The 20,638-nt window shown below is 37.6% G+C and overlaps 1 protein-coding gene across 2 annotated transcripts in view; it reads right to left on the bottom strand.

The window, feature by feature from the left end:
• The window catches only part of LOC142335091 (outer membrane lipoprotein Blc-like), a 35,697-nt gene that overhangs the window by 11,047 nt on the left and 4,012 nt on the right, over window positions 1–20,638 (bottom strand). The window contains exon 2 of one of the 2 annotated variants that reach the window (XM_075383435.1): window positions 14,384–14,563. In XM_075383435.1, the coding sequence (XP_075239550.1) occupies window positions 14,384–14,444 (61 nt within the window). In that variant the 5' untranslated portion in view covers window positions 14,445–14,563. Of the gene's footprint in view, window positions 1–14,383; window positions 14,752–20,638 lie in introns of those variants that run through there. The other variant, XM_075383434.1, reaches the window with a different exon arrangement.

The raw sequence follows: 20,638 nt of genomic DNA, 5'->3' as shown, positions 1-20,638 counted from the left end.
TCAAATACTCCAAATTCCACTAACAAATTATGCAGTGAATTCGTACCTCGAAATCCAGAATATTCTTCAATTATGGATAGTGATAACTCAATGAACAAATTAACACCAAATAACTCAAATTCTAAAGTCCAAATCGAGAAAACTAACATTCTTCACTCGCTTTTTGCTTTAAATCGCCCTACCGATCAGTTGCTATCTCAATTGAACAATTTTCAACGAATTTCCAAAAAATTTAAAACAGTCTACATGATGTCACATTCGAACTCAGATGAAGAAACTTTAATGCAAATCAAGCAATCGACGCCCTCCAAAGTGAGATTTGTGGACGAGGCAGGACCATCGACAGCTCCAGCGGTACCAGCAACCCCAGTCACCCCTAATACAGACACAACGACAATAACGTCCCCCTCAGTAGACGACCTCTACTTGGATTCATTTAACTTCGCCGTTTCGAAGATCTTTTCTAGCACGCTAAAGGCCAGCCTCACCACCAAAGATGCGATTTTAAAGGAGGTAGGTGCCGCATCTAAACTGAAAATTAAGATCATTGCAAACAAATATCGCCGTACATACACCCATTCTGAATAGATCTTCATGTCAAGAATAGATGTGTATGCATCGACGACAGGAAGCCATACATGCCACTCACCCTGGAACATGGGAGATGACAGATATGGCAATCCATGCATGGCGGCCGTACATGCACAGGGACATAATCACAAAGACGCAAAGTGCAATCCCTGTGTAAAAATTGGTAAAAATTTAAAGTCTATTATTCCTGCTAATATATGGCACCATTAAAGTTATGCAAAATTCCAAATGAAGAAATTCAAATTGATTTTGGAGGACCAATTTATAATGAAAAAAATCAAGAGATTTACTTTCTTTCAGGTATAGATCGATTTTCAAAATTTCCAACAGCAGAAATATTTGATAGAGCTAATGCAGATAACATTTTGAATTTCCTTCAAGAGTATGTTTTGCTACACGGAATACCCCGTTCAATTAGAATAGATCAAGCTCGATGCCAAACGGGACAACAAATTAAAGCATTTTGTAGTCAAAGTAATATACAGTTAATTGAAGCTCCAATACACGATCACAGAGCAATTAGCTTAGTTGAGAGGCTAATACAAACAATCAAGAATCGCCTAGCTTGCATTAAAACGGCGGCGCGAAATCAATTTACTTTGAAAGTTTCGATTAATTCAATTATTTACCAGCTACGAATATGCCGTCAAAAGACTGCACATTTTGGTAGAAAGGCTAATACTCCATTAAGTAATATATAGACGAAACCTGACCCAAGTAGTCTGACATATAAAAACATTTTAAATAAATATTTAGATTTGGAGACAGTCAGATGGGAGGAACTATTCTCCGAAGAAAACCGGGACAACGAGGAAAGGAGTGACACAGAACTCGAAATGAATAGAGATAGATTAAGCAAGGACGCAGCAAAACGGAAGAATGAGGACCCAAACAAAGAATCCAGAGTGATCCTCCACCCAGAAGTCGGACTGTCGGTTGCACGAACTGAAGCCTCCCTGGAAATTAAGCTCGCCAAAAAGAGACCACGAATGAAACGCTCCAAGAAAAGCCTGGACGGGCTATATGAAGTGTTAGCGCCCGGTTCTTCGGTGGTGAAGACAGATACTTTTACATCAGTGATAAAGGAGCCTGGAAAAAGAAATGAGACCATCCGTAATTCAGATTTGGCTAAATTTGGCACAAAGACCGAACGCCAAACTGAATTATAATTGTATGCGAATCGTCGACCGAAAACACCAACGGGAAAGATTACTGAAGGTCTTTTTAGTCACCATGCAAAAGAGACCAGGAAAAAATTAGAAGGAGGCAAACGAATGAAACACCGAAAAATAGCAGACGATATCAGTGTGGTCTCCTCGATACATTCAAATGTAACTCGAGCTCTTCGAGTACGAATGCCCACAAAACCAAAACGAACAGTTATAACAGCGCCGCCAAAGCCACCAGCAGAACTAACAAGTGATTTCGCGGTGCCAATGGAGATGCCGTCGACATCCATTGTAATCGCGGAGCCCCCTAGTAGACCGAAACGAAAAGCTGCTACAAGGCTTCAGCGGCACTGAAACCGTTAAAAAGACAACGCTCAACGCCTTCAGTAACTGAGTCAGACTGTGCAAACTTGTCCCCCTACAGCTTCAAGTTCCAGTGCACCCTCGCGAAGCAAAAGGAGACAAATTATTAAGCAAACACAGATCAAGAACAGGTCAATAATTTCAACTATAAAGGCGGCCGCAGCTCAGAGTCAGCACAACGAATCAGATTTTACAGTCGGCCTATGCTCCCCTGCACAGTCTTACCCCACACAATACTATATTTCGCCTAAATACGAGGGACCAGAGGCATCAATGACGGTCGGCGAGGCGGAAAGATTTTATGAGAGTTACAGTGAATAAAACTTGCCGAACGTTAAACTGCTTTGACAAAAATTTTCTGAAATAAAAACGTTATAGTAGTAATTATAGTAACAAGTACATGTTATTAATTTTATGATAAATAACTTCGTCATTTATTTTGTCGAGGGTGAAAAGTGGTACAGTAGAATATTTCATTCATTCTGGGGCTATTGAGTTGGTATAGCAAATCAAGTTATTTTAGTTAAATTTAATTTAGTTCACTTTCCTTCGCCAATTAATTTTAATCAAAATTTTAGTTCTTGTCTGAAGATCAAAATTTGAGTTTTCACGTTTTAACAATTTGTTTATATCCTGTGCCTGATAACTTTGTCTGTTCATATTGTTCATGTCGTCTTGTGATCTTGAGTTGCCGCAATTGGAATTCAATTGTCGTGATCAAATTGTTGATCAATTTTAGTTATTTTAATTTATTTCATTCTGCTCATTTTCTCAATTCAAATTAGTTGTCTCTCTCTTAAACTAGAATTTGCTCCGCCAAAGCATTAATTTGTATCAGATAATTTTGAGTCCTATTTCGCTAAGCGAAACAGCAGTCTAACAATAGAACTAACTTTCGCTCCACCAAATCTACGCATATTCTGCATTCAGAATATTGAATCGTTCAGCTACAAAGTTAACAGTAAATTCGCCCCGCGAGTTAACCAATTAATTTGGAATAGTAAATTGAATACATCGACACCGCGAATCAACTCAGATTACAGATTGCGAATCTGTATGACAGTTATGTCATACAGATTTGCAATCTGTAGATTTGAATTGCTTCGTAGCGCCAATTAGCGTTCTTTACTTCGGCCAATTTAAGAGTGAATTGGCGGAGCGAATTCAGGCTTTATTTTGTTATTCAAATATTGACTATTTGAGTTACAAAGATTAGGCTGATTTGGCGGAGCGAAATCACGTTCGGCTAGTTATCGGGTATTTCGCTTAGCGAAAGATACCAAATTTTAGATGCGTCTGAATTTAGACTTTGGCGAATTGAAATCTAGTTAAGAGAGAGAGTCAACTATTTTGAATTACGAAATTGAGAAGAATGAAATTAGGCAAGATTAACAAAACTGCTTCACAATTTGTTCACAATATAACTTTAGTAAATTGCGGCAACTTACAACCACGAGACAAGGTGAACAGACAAAAGATCATGCATAGGATATAAACAAATTAACAAGTATGAAATCATAGGATTTGATCTTCAAAATTAAACTGAATAAATGAACAAATTAAAATAGGGAAATTGAACTAAATTAAGTTAAACAGAAATTGAACTAAATTGGTTACACCAAATTAATGAACTCAAACTAAAAATGTACTATTGTACCACATTTCCCCCTTGGCGGAAATAAATAACGTGTTATTTATCAGAAAATTAGTAATCAATATGTACTTGTTAAATAATTAATACTGTAATGTTTTAATCAGAGTTTTGAATGGCCAGTTTTACTCATTAATCGCTTTCGCTTTCATATTATCTCTCCGCTTCGCCAACTGTCATAGACAACTCTGGTTCCTCGTAATTCGGAGAGACGTAGAATTGAGTGGGATAGGAAGTTGTTGGGGAGCATGGGCCAAATGTGAAGTTTGACTCCTCTTGATTGGATTGTGCTGCAGCAGTTTGTATTGCAGAGATTATGGACTTGTTTTCGATTTGTTGTTTTTTAATGTTTTGCCGTCTCTTCTGTTTTCCAATTGCTGCAGTACTTGGTGTTGTGGGAGGGCATGATTGAATTGGAGTCACAGATTCATCCGATTCTGTGGTCGATATGGCAGAGCGTTTTCTCTTTGAAGGAATTAGCGCTGCGGATGCTTTCGTGGCTGCTTTTCTCTTCGGTCTGCTTGGTGGCTCCGCGATAATGATGCTTGAAGTCGGTAATTCCATTGGCACTGCGAGATCGTTATTTGACTCTGTGGTTTGATTTCGCGGCGCCGTTGTCTGTTGTTTCTTTGGCTTGGTCGGCATTCTTACTCGGAGGGCGCGTGTAACATTAGAGTGAATGGACGACACTGTGCTGACGTCATCTGCCACTTTTCTGTGTTTCATTTTCTTTCCACCTTCTAACTTTTTTTTTAATTCCTTAGCATGGTGGTGAATGATTTCCTCCGTTGTTTTTCCCGTGGGGAGTTTTGGGCGTCTATTTGCATATATTTGCAAATCTGTGTTTCGTTCCGCCTTTGTGCCGAACTTTGCAAGGTCAGAATTCCTTATTGTAACCTCTCTCTTGCCCGGTTCTTTGATTACTGAGGTGTTTTCGGTTGTTTTATTAACTGACGATCCTGGTGCAAGTACGTCATATAGACAGTCGAGACTTTTCTTTGATCGTTTTATTTGTGGTCTCTTTTTTGCCAATTTGAGCTCCAGTGACGATTCTGTTCTTGGTATCGGTTGGCCAACATCTGGATGAGAAATTAATCTCGATTTTTGTTTGGGTCGTCCCTCTGTCTTTCCATTGCCTCTTTGCCCAGTTTGTCCTTGTTTATTTCCATTTCAATGTCGCTTCGCTCATCATTGTTCCAATTTTCGTCTGTGACGAGCTGGTCCCATTTGATAGTCTCCAAATCTAAATATTTGTTAAGAATATTTTTGTAAGTTAAACTTTTTGAATCGGGATTAGTCGTTATATTGCTTAATGGTGTATTCGTTTTTCTGCCAAAATGTGCCTCAAAAGGTGATATTCCAATAGTCTTTTGACGACATATTCGTAACTGATAAATTATTGAATTCATTGATGCTTTCATATTAAATTGATTTTGCGCCGCCGTTTTAATACAGGCTAAGCGATTCTTGATTGTTTGAATGAGTCTTTCAACCAAACCAATAGCTCTGTGGTCGTGTATTGGCGCCTCGATTAGCTGTATGTTATTTTGATTACAAAATGTTTTAATTCGATGCCCCGTTTGACATCTAGCCTGATCCAATCTAATCGCACGGGGTATACCGTGTAGCAAAACATATTCTTGAAGAAACTTTAAAATATTATCTGCATTGGCTCTATCAAATACTTTTGCTGTTGGGAATTTCGAAAATCGATCAATACATGCAAGAAAATAAATCTCTTGATTTTTCTCATTATAAATGGGTCCTCCAAAATCAATTTGAATCTCTTTATTAGGAACTTTACATAGCTTTAATGGTGCCCATTTATTTGCTGGTATAATAGGTTTTAAATTTTTACCAATTTTGACACATGGGTTGCACTTTGCTGTTTTGGTGGCAATATCCCTGTGCATGTATGGCCACCACGCGTGTGTTGCCATATCAGTCATTCCCCATGTGCCAGGGTGAGTTGCGTGGATTGCGTCTACATACGCATCCTTGATAGCATGTGGGAGTGCAATTCTGTCGTCTATGCAGACACACCCATTCTTCACGTGTAAGTCCTTCCAGAAGGAATGAATGTAGGGTGAAATTTGTCTACATCTATCTTCATTGTCCGTCAAAATGCAGTCGCGAATCTCTTTCAAGATCGCGTCCTTGGTTGTCAGGCTGGCCAAGATCTTTGAGAGCGCGAAGTTGAAGGAATCCATGTACAAATCGTCTACTGAAGGCGAAGTGGCTGTTGTATCTGTAGTAGGTGTAATGGGGGTCACAGGTGCCGCTTGAACAGTAGAAGGCCCCACCTCTGCAAATCTGACTCTCGAAGGGGTCGATTGTTTAACAGTCATCAGCGTGTCGTCGTCAGAAGGTGATTGAGACATCATGTAGACGTTCTTGAATTTTGTTGCGATGCGTTGAAAGTGATTTAAATTAGAGTGTGACTGTTCGGTGGGTCGGTTTAAGGCAAAAAGCGAGTGAGGAATGTTAGTTGTCTCGATTTTGGGGATGGAGTTTAAATTTTTTATCGTTAATTCGCTAATTGAGTCGTCAATTTGCGTGCTTGTAGAATGTTCTGGATTTCGCGGTGCGAAATCACTACATAAGTTATTAGTGGAATTTGGATTATTTACGACGCAATTTGTAGATTGATTTCGCGCTGCGAAATCGACGTAATTTTCAGCATTTAATGAGAAGCGTTTCGCGCTACGTTTAATTATATCCAATTTAGCTACAATAAATTACTCGTCGTATGTGGATATATTAGCAGCTTGTTGATGCGGGTCGCGAGATATATAATCCACTAATCCCTTTTTTGTGCCCGGAAGGTGATCAATCGAGAATTCAAATGGTAGTAAACGATCTACCCATCGTGTCAGTCTACTATTATATGATTTATTGGATCTGTTTTCTCTCATAATAGAGAGAAGGGCTCTATGATCAGTTATCACAGTAAAGGGTTTGCCGTATAAATAATACTTAAAGTGTTCCACTGACCAAACAACACCCAGAAGTTCTAGTTCGTTTATGCTATATCTGTCTTCAACAGAGTTCAAAAATCGCGACGCGAATGCTACAGTATGCCACCCATTAGGTGTTCGTTGTTCCAATGCACATCCCAATCCTTTACGCGAGGCGTCACATTTAATTCGCGTTTCTAAATCCGGGTTGAAATGTTTATTTTCAGTGGTTTCCGTAATTTGTTCTTTTATTAAAGAAAACTGTTTATCGTGCTCTTCCGTCCAGAGAAATTTCGAATTTTTCTTAAGCAATGGTCGGAGGTGGTAACATAATTGTGACAAATTCGGAATAAATTTTCCAAGATGGTGTACAGATCCCATAAAAGAGCGAAGTTTTTTAAGATTAGTAGGTGCCGATAATTTTCCGATTGCATCTGTTTTACTTGAAAGTGGGGTTACACCAGATTGTGTAATATTATGACCAAGCCATTCAATCGTCTCTTTTGCGAAATGACATTTTGCCAGATTTATGCGTAAGTTTTCCTGATCCAGTTTTATTAAACTTTTTCGTACTAAGTGGAGATGTTTTTCGATTCCACCTCTACTAACGATCAAAATGTCATCTAGGAAACAGAAAGTATTTTCTAAACCGGCAAGAGTACAATCAATAGCTTTTTGGAACTCCGCCGGCATGTCCGTCAGCCCGTAAAATCCAGTTTTAAATCGATATGTGCCAGTCATATCACCACTGACTATGTTGAAGTTACAATGGCGGGCCGTATCACTGTGTAGCTTTAATTGACTATAAGCGTATTGCAAATCAAGAGTTGTGGAATAAGCGGTCTCCTGCGGCGCCGTTGACAGTGTTTGTGAAATCGTTTGAATTAGCGAATCTATATTAGGCATTTGATACTTGTTTTTATGAATAGCTTTGTTTAGGATTATTGAATCAAGTGCTATTTTGATTGATTTGTCCTTTTTTACCGTAAGGACAATCGGAGATATGAAAAATTGATCACAACAGTTGTTTAACTTTTCGATATGTCCTTCGTTTAACAGTTTTTCTAATTCAATTTTCACTTTCGGTTGGAGGTGAATGGGTACTTTTCGTCCTTTTTGATGTATTACTCGACAATTTTTGTGAAATTTTGAATTGAACGTGTGGTTTTTTGATTTCCCAATTCGGGAGAACAAATCAGGAAATTCCTTTGCCATTGATTTCTTGATTGCACAAGGTGGATCTGTATTATTAACTTCAGATTGCGGGCAAGGCTTCTGAGAAATTGTAATACCTAACTGGTCAAAAAGGTCCCGTCCTAATATTGGTCTAAATCCATCGGATACAACTGTTATTTTTGCCTTCTGTATACTCCAATCATTGCATTTTACCGGCGTTTTCAAAGTGCCAAGAGGTTGGACGATATCATTCGAAAATGACTTCAATTCCAATGGTCTTTTCTCCGACCATTGTGATTGAGCACAATTGAACATTATTTCTCTTGCGAGTGACATATTAATAATGGTACAACCACTACCAGAGTTTAGAAGTAAATCACAGTTTGTGTTTCCAATTGTTAATGTTAAATTTTTCAGTGTCAAATTTAGGGAACTCGTATTTTCAACAGTGGCAACGTAATTATCATCCGAAGAATCATAGTCTGAATTGATTTGCGCATTATAATTGATATAATTGACGTTTAGACTTTCCTGGCTAGAATTTTGATTAGATGTTTCTGCCGTATCTATATTGTTAATGCGATTAGTTTGTTGAGTGTTTCTTGTAGAATTAGGTCTTCGACGACAAACTTTAGCGAAATGGTTTTGCAAACCACAGTGATTACATTTCTTACCCATTGCGGGGCAAACCTGACGATGTGTAGGTGTCCAGACTTGACCACAACCACGGCATTGTCCAATGGATGCACGGTTTGTGACTGTTCTGCTTGATTGAGGTCCTCGTACTCCCGCGCCGCGAAATCGATTGAATTGGGGTACTGTGTTTACCGTACTGCCAGTTGCTCCGTTATTAGATGAAATTCTTTGCTTATTCTGATTACCCATTTCCATGTTTACTGCAATGCTGAGTGCCCTCTCTGGTTCAACTGTGTCCCTTAGAAGCTCCCGCTGAATGTCATCGTCTAGCATGTTAGTGATGAAAATGTCCCTGATGATGGCATCTTCACGGTTTTCAAAGTCACAATTTTCAGCCAGTTCTTTTAAGATGCTGTAGAATTGCTCTACGGTTTCGCCCTTCTTTTGCTTCCGAGAGAAGAACACAAATCGATCGAATGTGATGTTTCTTGGGCGGATAAAGGCAATCTCCATCATTTCCCAGAGTTTTAGGGTAGTCAAATCGTAAATGTTGTCGTGCGGGAATTTTTGTTTTAATAGTCGTCTTCCTTCAGTACCAATACTTAGGTACAACAGAGACACGCATTTCTGATCACACAAATTCCAAGGACGCTCCCCACATAGTATTCCCGCTTTGGTTATTTTTTTACACTTTAGTTCCCATTGTAGCTTCAGCTGGTTGTTTCTTACTCTACGTTCTCTTTCTGCTTCCTCGGTTGTGTCGTCAATCGGCATTTCGTACTTCGGTTCCACTGGCAGGCGAACTGTCGATGGTTTGGGTTGAAGCAATGTGTCTATAGTTATGTTCTCGCGAGCGAGAATCGCTAGTTTTAATTGAATTCTCCATTTCTCCCATCTGATTGGTGGGTCTGAGGTTGGTCGTTCCCAAAATGGCTCTATCGACAGCGGTGTTTTTCTCGATTCTCGAGCTGACTGCGCCATGTCATACAGATTTGCAATCTGTAGATTTGAATTGTTTCGTAGCGCCAATTAGCGTTCTTTACTTCGGCCAATTTAAGAGTGAATTGGCGGAGCGAATTCAGGCTTTATTTTGTTATTCAAATATTGACTATTTGAGTTACAAAGTTTAGGCTGATTTGGCGGAGCGAAATCACGTTCGACTAGTTATCGGGTATTTCGCTTAGCGAAAGATACCAAATTTTAGATGCGTCTGAATTTAGACTTTGGCGAATTGAAATCTAGTTAAGAGAGAGAGTCAACTATTTTGAATTACGAAATTGAGAAGAATGAAATTAGGCAAGATTAACAAAACTGCTTCACAATTTGTTCACAAGATAACTTTACTAAATTGCGGCAACTTACAATCACGAGACAAGGTGAACAGACAAAAGATCATGCATAGGATATAAACAAATTAACAAGTATGAAATCATAGGATTTGATCTTCAAAATTAAACTGAATAAATGAACAAATTAAAATAGGGAAATTGAACTAAATTAAGTTAAACAGAAATTGAACTAAATTGGTTACACCAAATTAATGAACTCAAACTAAAAATGTACTATTGTACCACAAGTTACAAAGAGAAAACTTAACCAATTTCACCAAAAGCTGTACCCAACGTTCATATTTGGACAAAGATTGAGTAAATTTGGGTCAGCTCGCTTTTAATGCTTTGAGATATTTTATACAACTAAATTTCTTTTCTGGAGTTTAACTTGCGCACTCGGTCAATTCCATGCTGTAGTATAATTGGAAATGTCGAGGAATAAAAAATCCCCCCCCCCCCCGAGGTGTATATTGCATGGTTTATAAACAGGGGTTAACACGGCGATGAGGTACAGAATAGATCTGTTCTTTCATTCAATTATTTGTGAGAATTTCCCTTTAGTTTGATTCATGAGCAAGTATTTTGGTGTCATTTGCCTGTGATTTGCCCGGATTTTTTCCAGCAAAATTTGTACTTATTGCATCTTTTCGGAGTTTGTAATAGGGTCTACTGCTTTTATTTTGTTTAAAATGGTTGCAAATCTGGTTGTTGATGTTATACCCGGCTCGTAGTTATGAAAATAAATAACCTTTTCAGAAGTGAGTCTTTTTTTTTTTGGGGGGGGGGGGGTGAGGAGGGGTAGGTGGTGGGTCGTGCCTAAATTTCGGCTATATAGGACAATGAGGGGGGGGGGGGGGGGTTAGCGGAAAAGAACCGAGTCACACCAATTTTATCACACTAAGAGTCACACTACAACAACTTTTCACGTTTGTTTGTTTTCCAGGTCTGGAAACAGACATGTCTGGAACACTACCTTATGTTGTATCCGGCAATATTCCAAATGTCAATTAAGTGAAACTTTATCAGTTTTACAAACATAAAGATTTAACAGATTACTTGACACAGTTACAGAGGTTAAAAAATGTGGTCACAGGTCGGTTCAGATATCATGTTAGCTAATTTCAAAGTGACTGAAGAAAAGTTCCAGTGCCTCTTCAAAAGAAGCAAAGTCGGATCTTTTCCCTTTGTGCCTCCCAGCTTAGTGGGTGCATGCTATTTTCACCCCCCCCCCCCCCCCAGACGCATGCGCAATATTTTTACATTGAGATTTACTATGTAATGACGGGTACTCTGCAACTGGCAGAGCGCAGAGCATAACGTACTGAGGGGGGGGGGCACAAACGGAAAAGGGTTGAAAAAATATTAAAATTTTACTATTACCGTTTTACTACCGATTTAACTTATCGCGACTGATATCACAGTCACATCAAACATACGTGCAATATGGACAAAAGCTGACAAACAAAAATAAATAAAACCGATTTTTTCATGACAACAATCTGTCCCAAAATTAAAATTTCAAATTTCCTGAAATAAATGTATTGTCATTAGATCATGTTTTTCACAACTGTGTATTGATATGCCGTGCAAGGCGAACTTCACAGCAGAAAATGTTTATTCAAAGCAATCAAATAAAACTCTATATTTTTCTGAAACTGCTCTAAAAACCTGATTTTGTATGAAATCTAATTAACTAGATACACAAAAATACGTTTCAGAGTCTATAAATAGTCTTTTTGCAGGTTTTTGCAACATATCTATGTCCTCTGGCAATCGAAAATAAACAGTGCATTTAAATTCATTGTTGTCAACGCCCTTTGGCGATTTGTGTCTCATTGGGCGGAAAATTTTATAAAGATTAAATTAATTGACAGTTAAGTGAAGCGCACAGTTTAATTAGGGCTGTCAAAAAACTCCAACATCCCCCAATACCTGTAAAATTCTTTAAAGATTTTGAAATATTTTCTGTTTATAATTATTATATTTTAGACGAAATCATGTGGTTAGAGCAAAATATTTTTCATGATACTGGGCAGTTAACACGTTAACCGCTAGACTCGAAATGATCAAAATAATGCTTATTGAACTATACTTAGAACAAATTAGTTGAATGGTTTGCTTGTGTACTTGTGTAGTACTTAGTAACTAATTTTAGATCAAGAAAAATGGATACTATTGCTCAAATCTGTTATCTGTTCAAGAATGTTAAAATTTTCAAAAGTTGTGTTCAATTGGTTAATATAGAACACTATTATCAACGTTTTTATGACAAATTATATGCAAAATGTGGAGCAAATTTTGAGTTCTCAATAAGCGTGCTCTTGATAGAAATAAGTATTCGGATCTTTTTCCCCCTTCCCCCCTCCCCCACCAGGTTGGTGGGTGCATATTATTTGCACACCCTATACGCGTGTACCATATTTTTTCATAATAATTTACTATGTAGTGGCACGCGCTCTCTAACTGGGGGTGCATTACGAACTGGGGACACAAACGGAAAAGACTTAAATTTTCATGGGAAAATCTTTGTTGTGATTATTGTTTTTCAATTAAGCCAATTTTATGCATACGTTCAAAAACCAGAAGAACCTAATTAAGATAATTATAATGATTAATTATAATAATAATTACATCATAAAAGTAAGAGCAAGCCTTAAGTAGCCGAAAAGCTTTGTCAATAAGTCTTCTACTGCAGAATTTTAACTGGAATTTTTTTATCTACTATGCTCGTTTTGTTGATTTGCTTCGATCTCATAGTGAAATATCCTGTCTTCTCTTAACAACAGAAGTTCTGTCTGAAAATTTATATTTCCTGGGAGGTTCAACAATATTTTTTAACAATGATATCTATCAAAACTTGAAAATCCAGACGATTTGACGCGGAATTGACCTTTTTCAAAAGGATTTTTTGCTAAAATTATACTAGTTAACAAATAGCAAAAGGTGTTTGTTTTATCTGTTCCTCAATTGTTCATTGATTGAATGCAATAAATGACTATAAATGACTACAAATGACTACAAGTCTACAAAACATTAAAAGATTCGATGAAATTGCGCACATTCAGAAAATCAGCACCAATACTTTGAAACCTCCATTTCTTTACATTTTGTTGAACCTTTTAAAAACGTAGAACACTTACTTGCTGGATTTTTGATTTCTTCAAATGCAAGGAATTTTATTTTTGATTATGCTTTTTTAAGGCGACTGTTACTGTTTTCTGTTGGGTGATTTTCTAAATAAACAAAAAAATTTCTTGAGAACTGTGAATGTACCAAACTTGCAGCATATCATGGTCAAACAAGCTGTTACTAAGACCAGGTGCATCTTTTGGACCTTTTTATTACTTATTGTATGGTAATATCATATTTGAAGAAAACACAAATATTGAGTTTTGCGATGTACGAGTTGTCGAAGATACAAATTCTTAAAATCAATATGAAACTAGATTAAAGAAATTGCTGAAACCAAGGTAACAGTCCGGTTGAAACAAAACAATTGAAATGTCGAGAAAATTTGGTTGAAAAGCTTGTAGATAATAACACGTGGGTCTAAACATGGTCGGTAACACGGGTCAAAACATTTCAATAAATTAGAAATGAAATCAAAAATGGAACTGAAAATATACAAAAATAGTATTTATGGAACTTAATTATGCTAAAATAGAGAGAATATTTAGGTTACCTTAAGATATTTTACATGAATGATATTCAAAGATATTTTAATTCTGAATCCTTAACGTGACTATGTAATTTGGTTATTTTCATGAGAATCATATATGACCCTTGTACAACTGAGTTTTTCATTTGTAGGTCATTGTATATTTGAGTTTGATTTCTATAAGCGGGATATTTTAACTCATGACATCTGATTGATATGTCAACAAGATGAGGATAGATCCGAGAACAAATGAGATTTTGAATCTAGTCTAAATCGGAGGCCAATATTCATCGACACATCAATAGAGTTCGTCAGTTAAGGCATTCTTTTGTTTTCTGAAACTTTAACAAAGAAAACGTCTAATTTTATTGCTGTTCATTCAAAACCGTCACATCATATCTTGCCTTTAAAGTAAGTTTGTGAGGATAGATTCACCAAATCTATCTGGTTGTTTCCTATTTCTTTTCGATGTTCGCGAAAGCTATGATGATTCATAGGGGATTTAAGTCATATGAATGGGCGCCTAAATATATAAACTTTTGGATATATTCATCAAAAAAAGAATTATCTATACATTTAAATTTTTCAGATGATTACCAGTGCAAAAATAGGTCCATAAACCTTATTTTCGCAGACATACAAATTTATAAGTTTGATTTAATTGTGACACTCGGCCATCTAAAGATCCTACACATCGAGGCCTGGAGAACTAGAAAAAAGATGAAATTGCAAGAATTCCGAAATTTAGCTACTCTTTCCTCCAAATTTCGACGACGCTCCCGGTCATTGGAAAAAGATATAACCTTTCCAGACTGACATTTGCAAACAACAAACAACAAACAACAAACTACCTGATGTGTCTTGACGAGGAATGAGTTCGAGAGTGTTACACCTGTCGAATGATCTCTCCATTATGATGTCATACTTCTCTATCTCAAACCAGATCCCACTCAGCTCAGACAGAGTCACATTCGACACCCACCTCACACCCTCGGGACACTTCCCTATGTGCAGTCTACCCTCAATGACCTCTGAGAAGAAGAATATGTTCAAGGTCACAAAGGTCCCAATTAGAAAAGATGCAAATTGTAAAAATATCATCAACATATTGAACTATGTTTGTTTCATATTATGATTGCTTGGATTGTCAACATGACCTCATCGTATGAAATTATATTTCTGTGCTTTAGCGAGGTGGGTTAATTAAGGAACGTGGTCAGTGTACTTAATTTACTATAACTAAGACAAATAAAAAGGAAGGAATGTTAACCCATGTTATTTGAAATCTTCGTCCGCGATTTGTCATTATTAAAAGTTGAAACTTCGTTGCTTTTGTTTTAGTTATTTGGAACAAATAAACAATTTGACAAATGTCTTGAGCCGCTAAGAAACTGCAAACGTTTGCATTTTATAAATGCTGTTTTTAACGTACAGACGGACGTTATTTTTAATAAATTATAAATAATTAATGAAACAATTATATCAAAAACTATCAAATAATACCATACCGACCAAAACATGAGAATAAAAAGGGTCCAAAAACTAATGAAAATATATGCAGATTAAATTAATTGCTCAAAGTAAAAACAAACTTGATTTAAAGAGAATAACTAAGAAAAGAACTACACTGATCAACCGTGCAATGAATTTAACTCGGGTTCCTTCTTCTAGTGTTGTCTGTTTTATTGCGTTTGATTTTTATACAAACGTAACTGTGAAAATCTTGCACCAAAACAAACCATAGAACGAGTCGTTGAAAAGATTGTCCCTGTTAATTTTTTTGTTGTTGAGAAAATTAGGTTCCAAGAAATAACCGGAAACAAAATAGGCTGATAATTATCAGGCAATCGAATCTCTGTTACCCAGTTCATAAATTGGTTAACAACCTTGCCGAGAAATTAAGAAAAACAATTAAGAACTTCACCAAAATTTTAAATCTTTTTGAGGTTTTCACCCCACAAAAGATGATGACCAATAGTTGAACAGTTAGCTGAAGGTTGGAAGTAAATTGATCTCCAAAGCAACTCAACTAGATAAACAAAATACATTATCTGCAAATTCTAGGTAAAATTTAATTTAAAATTAGTTCGAATTTGCAGAAATGCCATCCTAAAATCTTACCCGTAAAATTTTTTTTAGGTTTTTGTACCTGTGATTTGGATACGAAAATTGCATGTAGATTTAACTGGAAATTTATTTTTGCAGGTAAAACTCATAGTAATATCAAATATAATTTTACCAGATTTTTGAGCACAAACGCCTAGAATTTTACCTGCAAGCAGAAATAGTAGGCCATTACGATAAGAAAAATGCCTATTCGGCTGTAGAAATGCAACAGAAAAGGATAAAAATTTTGCTGTCGGCAGTAAATTGTAATACTTGGTTGAACATTTCGATTGTAATTATGACTTGACAAAAAAACAACTTCTGCTAAATAACAATTTCAATCTATTTTTGAAAAAGCAAAACTCAAATGGTGATAATTCTTCTCAAAATTAAACAATCAATATTTTGTTATTGGGTCAATTAATGAATTAATACAAATCTTTGTTATCAAACTTTGATTCGGAATTAAAAGTTTTTGCTCATTAAAGGTTCAAATAAGTGTGTTTTTTTGTTGAAGAATTCTTCACTCTTCTCAATCGCACTCTATAAAATCAGTCCTGTTCTCCTTAAGTTTCAGAACTCTTCTCGTTTCAATCTTCTATGAACTCTTGAAAATTATTTATGTTCTCCCCGCTCATTGGGTTAGACAATATTTACAAAAACGAAGGTCCCCTCTCATTGGGTGACGCTTCTCAAAAGACTCCTTTCTTCTTGGAGTTCACAATATTTGCGGAAATAGAATTTGTCCAAAAATGTTGCAAAAATTGGGGTTACGGGACTCGTGCAAGCAACATTATAGCCGATCCTCGTACAATCACAACGGAAACCGACTGAGCCAATCTATCAAAAGCGATAGCATGTCCTTGCGACTGATAATTCCTGCTGTCAGCTAACAGGGCTATGCGCTTTAACGCTTTCTTGAGAGTGACTGACAGACCACCCAATGACTCAACAGCAAGGGGAACAAACAAAATTCCTTGCTCAGAGCAATCATTTTCGTGTTGTGCATACTTTCGGTCTTCGGCTGCTTCAATCGCGTAACCAGACTTCTCTGCCGCATGATTTATAATGTTTGGTTGCAGTGGAGAAGTTACGGTGACGTCTAGAGCAGCTGGACGACCTGATTTCCATGAAGGCAGAAATATGTCGCCAGGGCGAGAACCGTTTCCTGCAATAAGGTTCCGTTTTTCTATGACTGGGGACAAATTAGCTGCTGAGCAAGCTGATGCAAAACGGTCACGAATCCTGTCATGCCGAGAAATTGCATCCCCTCTTCCGGGACAGATGACGGCGTGGTCACCAAAAATGTCAAGGGTCCCAGACCTGCAGTAAGGGCATTTTCTTTCATCTTCATAAACTGCAATACCTAGTCTGTATTTGACACTAATTTGAAATTCACTGGGACACATATGGAGACCTAAGGCAGGAACTGGAGGTGCCGCAAGCCATGCGCCGGAATGAGGCAACGAGAGTGATTGCAGTCTTGCCTTCTCCCTGTTTGACGACTGATTTCTTAGCAGCTCTGAAAACTTTTCCGTATCTACAGCTTCTTGAATTTTCTTCTGTGTGTAGGAATTTAAGTTGAAAGGTTCAAGGCTTGCATAGAGTTCCTTAAAAACTCTACTGTCTGACGCGCGCTGGTTTGTAATTTTCTGAACCAAGTCATCAGATGCTATCACTGAGCCCACATATGCGGCTCTGTACTGCTCTTGCGATTGTCGCACTCCGAGGCCTGAACTGTTTATTGGCAAAGTTGACTGCAACCACGCATTGTCAGAGGTGACAGCACCTATTATTTGATCTAACGCATCCCGTTGGCTGGAATCAAAAACTTTTAAAACATCGATCAGATGTCTTGTCGGCGTGTTAGTGCGTATAGAGTAGACTAACTTTGGTGTCCCTAGGCAATAACGAAGTATGCCGAGAGCGCATTGAAGATCATCCAGATAACTCAAATTATCCAAGAGCGACACAACCTTCTGAACACGTTTCTGCAGGTAAGAAGAAACAAATTCTGGTGATCCGACTGCGGCACCCAGTACTTCAAAACCATTGCCCATATTTCTTGTAACTTCTCGATCAACTGAAGGTAGATCTACGATTGACCAGAGTTCGCACTTGTCTTTCCTCAAATACAGACCCCTTTTTGGACCTTCATTAGCTAGGATATCGAGCGTAGTTCGGATTTGATCTTCTGAACCTGCAACAAAACCATCGTCCAAATACCAAGTGTGCTGGGTAAGATTTGGAACCGCGTCTCTTATTTTTTCTATAACAGGCCATAACGTCAACGAAAAGAGAAGTGGACCCAAGGGATCTCCTTGCTGAACACCCGATTCACTTTGAAGACTGGCGTTATTGTACAGAAGTGGCACATGCTGAGAGTAGCAAAAATATGTGAAGGCTGCGATACCTGGTATGAAATCGCATGCTGCTTGCAATAAGTGTGAACGCTTAACCGAATTAAAGGCATTTCGGAAATCAATCTGAAGCACTCCTTCATTAGATTCAGCGTTGAGGATCTTTTCGTAGGTGATTTTTGCAGAGTGGATAATTGCTTCCGCACCTCCGCTGACTCCAACCCCTAGCTGAATGGAATCGAACAACTCAATTGCTTCTGATTTTGCTTCTTTCACCAAACATTTAGCAATCAGGCGCCTCAAGATTTCACTGACAGCTATTGGACGTATTCCTCCTTTCTTTTTGGATAGAGCGGTGAGCGATGCGCTGCAGACGGCTTTTGAAACAAATGAAGGGAAATTATCCCTGCTTCCTGTATTTACAAACCTTGTTATTGCTTTAAGGGCGGATTCAGAGTGGTCGGGAGCAGTACACTCTACTGCGTGCAATAGATGCTCTGGATACATCTTGGAAGGACCAGCTGCAGTGTACTTGCTGAAAGTTTTCAATTGTTCAAAAACTATGTTATCACTAAATTGATAAGCACTTGATGCAACATTGTCTGGTGGGGGCAAAGTTGGAGGCACTTCTTTGGGATGTAGCTCTTCTAGTGCTTTCAGAGTACCTCTGTTATTAGGCGCAAGTCCCTCAGATGACAGTATTTTTGCGGCGCGACCAAATTGACCTTGCAAACATAGATTTTTAGCTCTACTGGCTAATTCTTCTATTCCGTTTGTGGATTTTCTCCTCGCTTGTTTCATTGCCAAAGCTTCTGTCCAAAGGTTTGCATATTCACCTGCATTCCATCGATCGATGCGATCGGAGAGCCGCTGATCCTGATTTCGTTTATGCTTTTTACCTCCTCGGTTGCTCGCACGCAGGATACACTTCGAAACAGAAAACAATTTCTGCCAATTTAGTTCGTCATCTGGTGTTGTGGCACAATCATCCAGGATGCTGGTTAGCAGTTGTGACCACTTAGTTCTAAATTTGACCGGAACGAAACGGCATGTTGGAACATGTGAACTAACTATTGTCTGTAAAGAGGGCAACTTTTTGTTCTCGTTCAGTATTGTTTGTTCAACGTTTTCGAAGAAATTATCATCAAGCTGGTTCTGCTCACACGACGCGAGGAGTAGGTCAATTTTATCTGAAATTTCTTTTGTTATTTTTTTGCGATTCTTCAAGTTATGTTTGTGCTTCGAATAGGCCCAAACTGATTTCGCATTAAACCACGTGTCGTGCTCTGAGCCCCAACCACTATATCTAATTTTGGTTTCATGCCCCGAGTTTTCTAACACTTGCACCTTATAGAGTTTGTTGACAGTGTCGGGGATGAAAAGTATGGTTCCTGGTGTTGTGTGGAATTGCTCTTTTACACTCAAGTCTTGAAAGTTTTGCGTCAAACCAGTATTTGCATCACTGATGTGGTCAGAGTCATCAATCATGTCTCGTGAGCTAGCATTATCTTGAGACTGGATTTGCAGACGAACACAATCGTTCACAACAATTTTTCTTAGATTGTAATTCATTTTTCCCATATTCGAAACTGTATTTACATCATACGGGGGATTGCAAATCGTAAAAAAAAACGAAGTGCTTTCCCGAAACGAAGGTTCTTTTTTGCGATAGCTAGACTTTTGATCGTGTTGTTGTCGACCACTGCTTTTTTTGATGACTTGCCGAGGAATTTTTAGGACAAAAATTCATAGGACAAAAATTTTCTCTGAAGTGTCCTCCCCGTTGTGGCTATTTCTGTTGCAGTACTCGACTGCTTTTTTTTTAAAGGGCTAGCGGCGGTACGACGTTGGAGGGGGGGGGGGTGATCAAGAACAATCTCACCGGGTTTTGAAGCTCGGTCTTGAACTCTTGAGGTAATTTACTTCAAAAAGGTTGTTCCAAATTTTAAAGGAATTCAATTTCGAGCTTAGCTCTCATCAACTCGGCGACTTTATTTCCAAATATGCCAGATATGCTTTACAAAATTTATTTGTAAAGATTTTCTGACCTCAGGTATATTTATAACCAATTTTTATAACGCAGTTTTTTTGTTTCTATAGTAATAATTTTGTGGTTACTATTTCATGGCTGAAAAGAACTGGATGACAGAGTAATTGTTGATACAGAGTAATTTTTCAAAAATTGTAAAGTTTTTTTGGTTTTTCTTTATTTCGGAAACAGTTAAAATCTTTTTGTGAACAATAAACAAATTGGACTATATATTTTGCGAACACCCTTTAAAATATGGTGTTTTCAACTTTTTATGTCTGGAAGCAATTGGAATTTTTTTCAACACAGAACGGTATTATTCAGAAAATTGTTAAAATTTCTTTTTTTTAAGAATTATTCTAGTTTTGAAACGCTTTGGTAAGCACTGACAGTTTTTAGCGGCGGTTTCTGTGCATAGCATTTTTTTTTGGCAACAAAACTTCATTTTTGGAAAAGAAGCTCCACTTGAAATTTCATTTTGATATACTTTTACAAAACTGGCCAACCAAAGTTTTAACAAAAAAGTTGGAGAAGGGTTTGCAAACTTATACTTACACCTTTTTATTTCCATTCCACTAGACTAAAACAGCATTAAAAAAATCAATTTTTGG

Source organism: Convolutriloba macropyga, chromosome 2 (assembly GCF_964194025.1).
Source record: "Convolutriloba macropyga chromosome 2, txConMacr16.3, whole genome shotgun sequence".
Classification (NCBI taxonomy): domain Eukaryota; kingdom Metazoa; phylum Xenacoelomorpha; order Acoela; family Convolutidae; genus Convolutriloba; species Convolutriloba macropyga.
The sequence above is the reverse complement of the archived record's forward strand: the minus strand, read 5'-3'. Positions and strand labels throughout refer to the sequence as shown.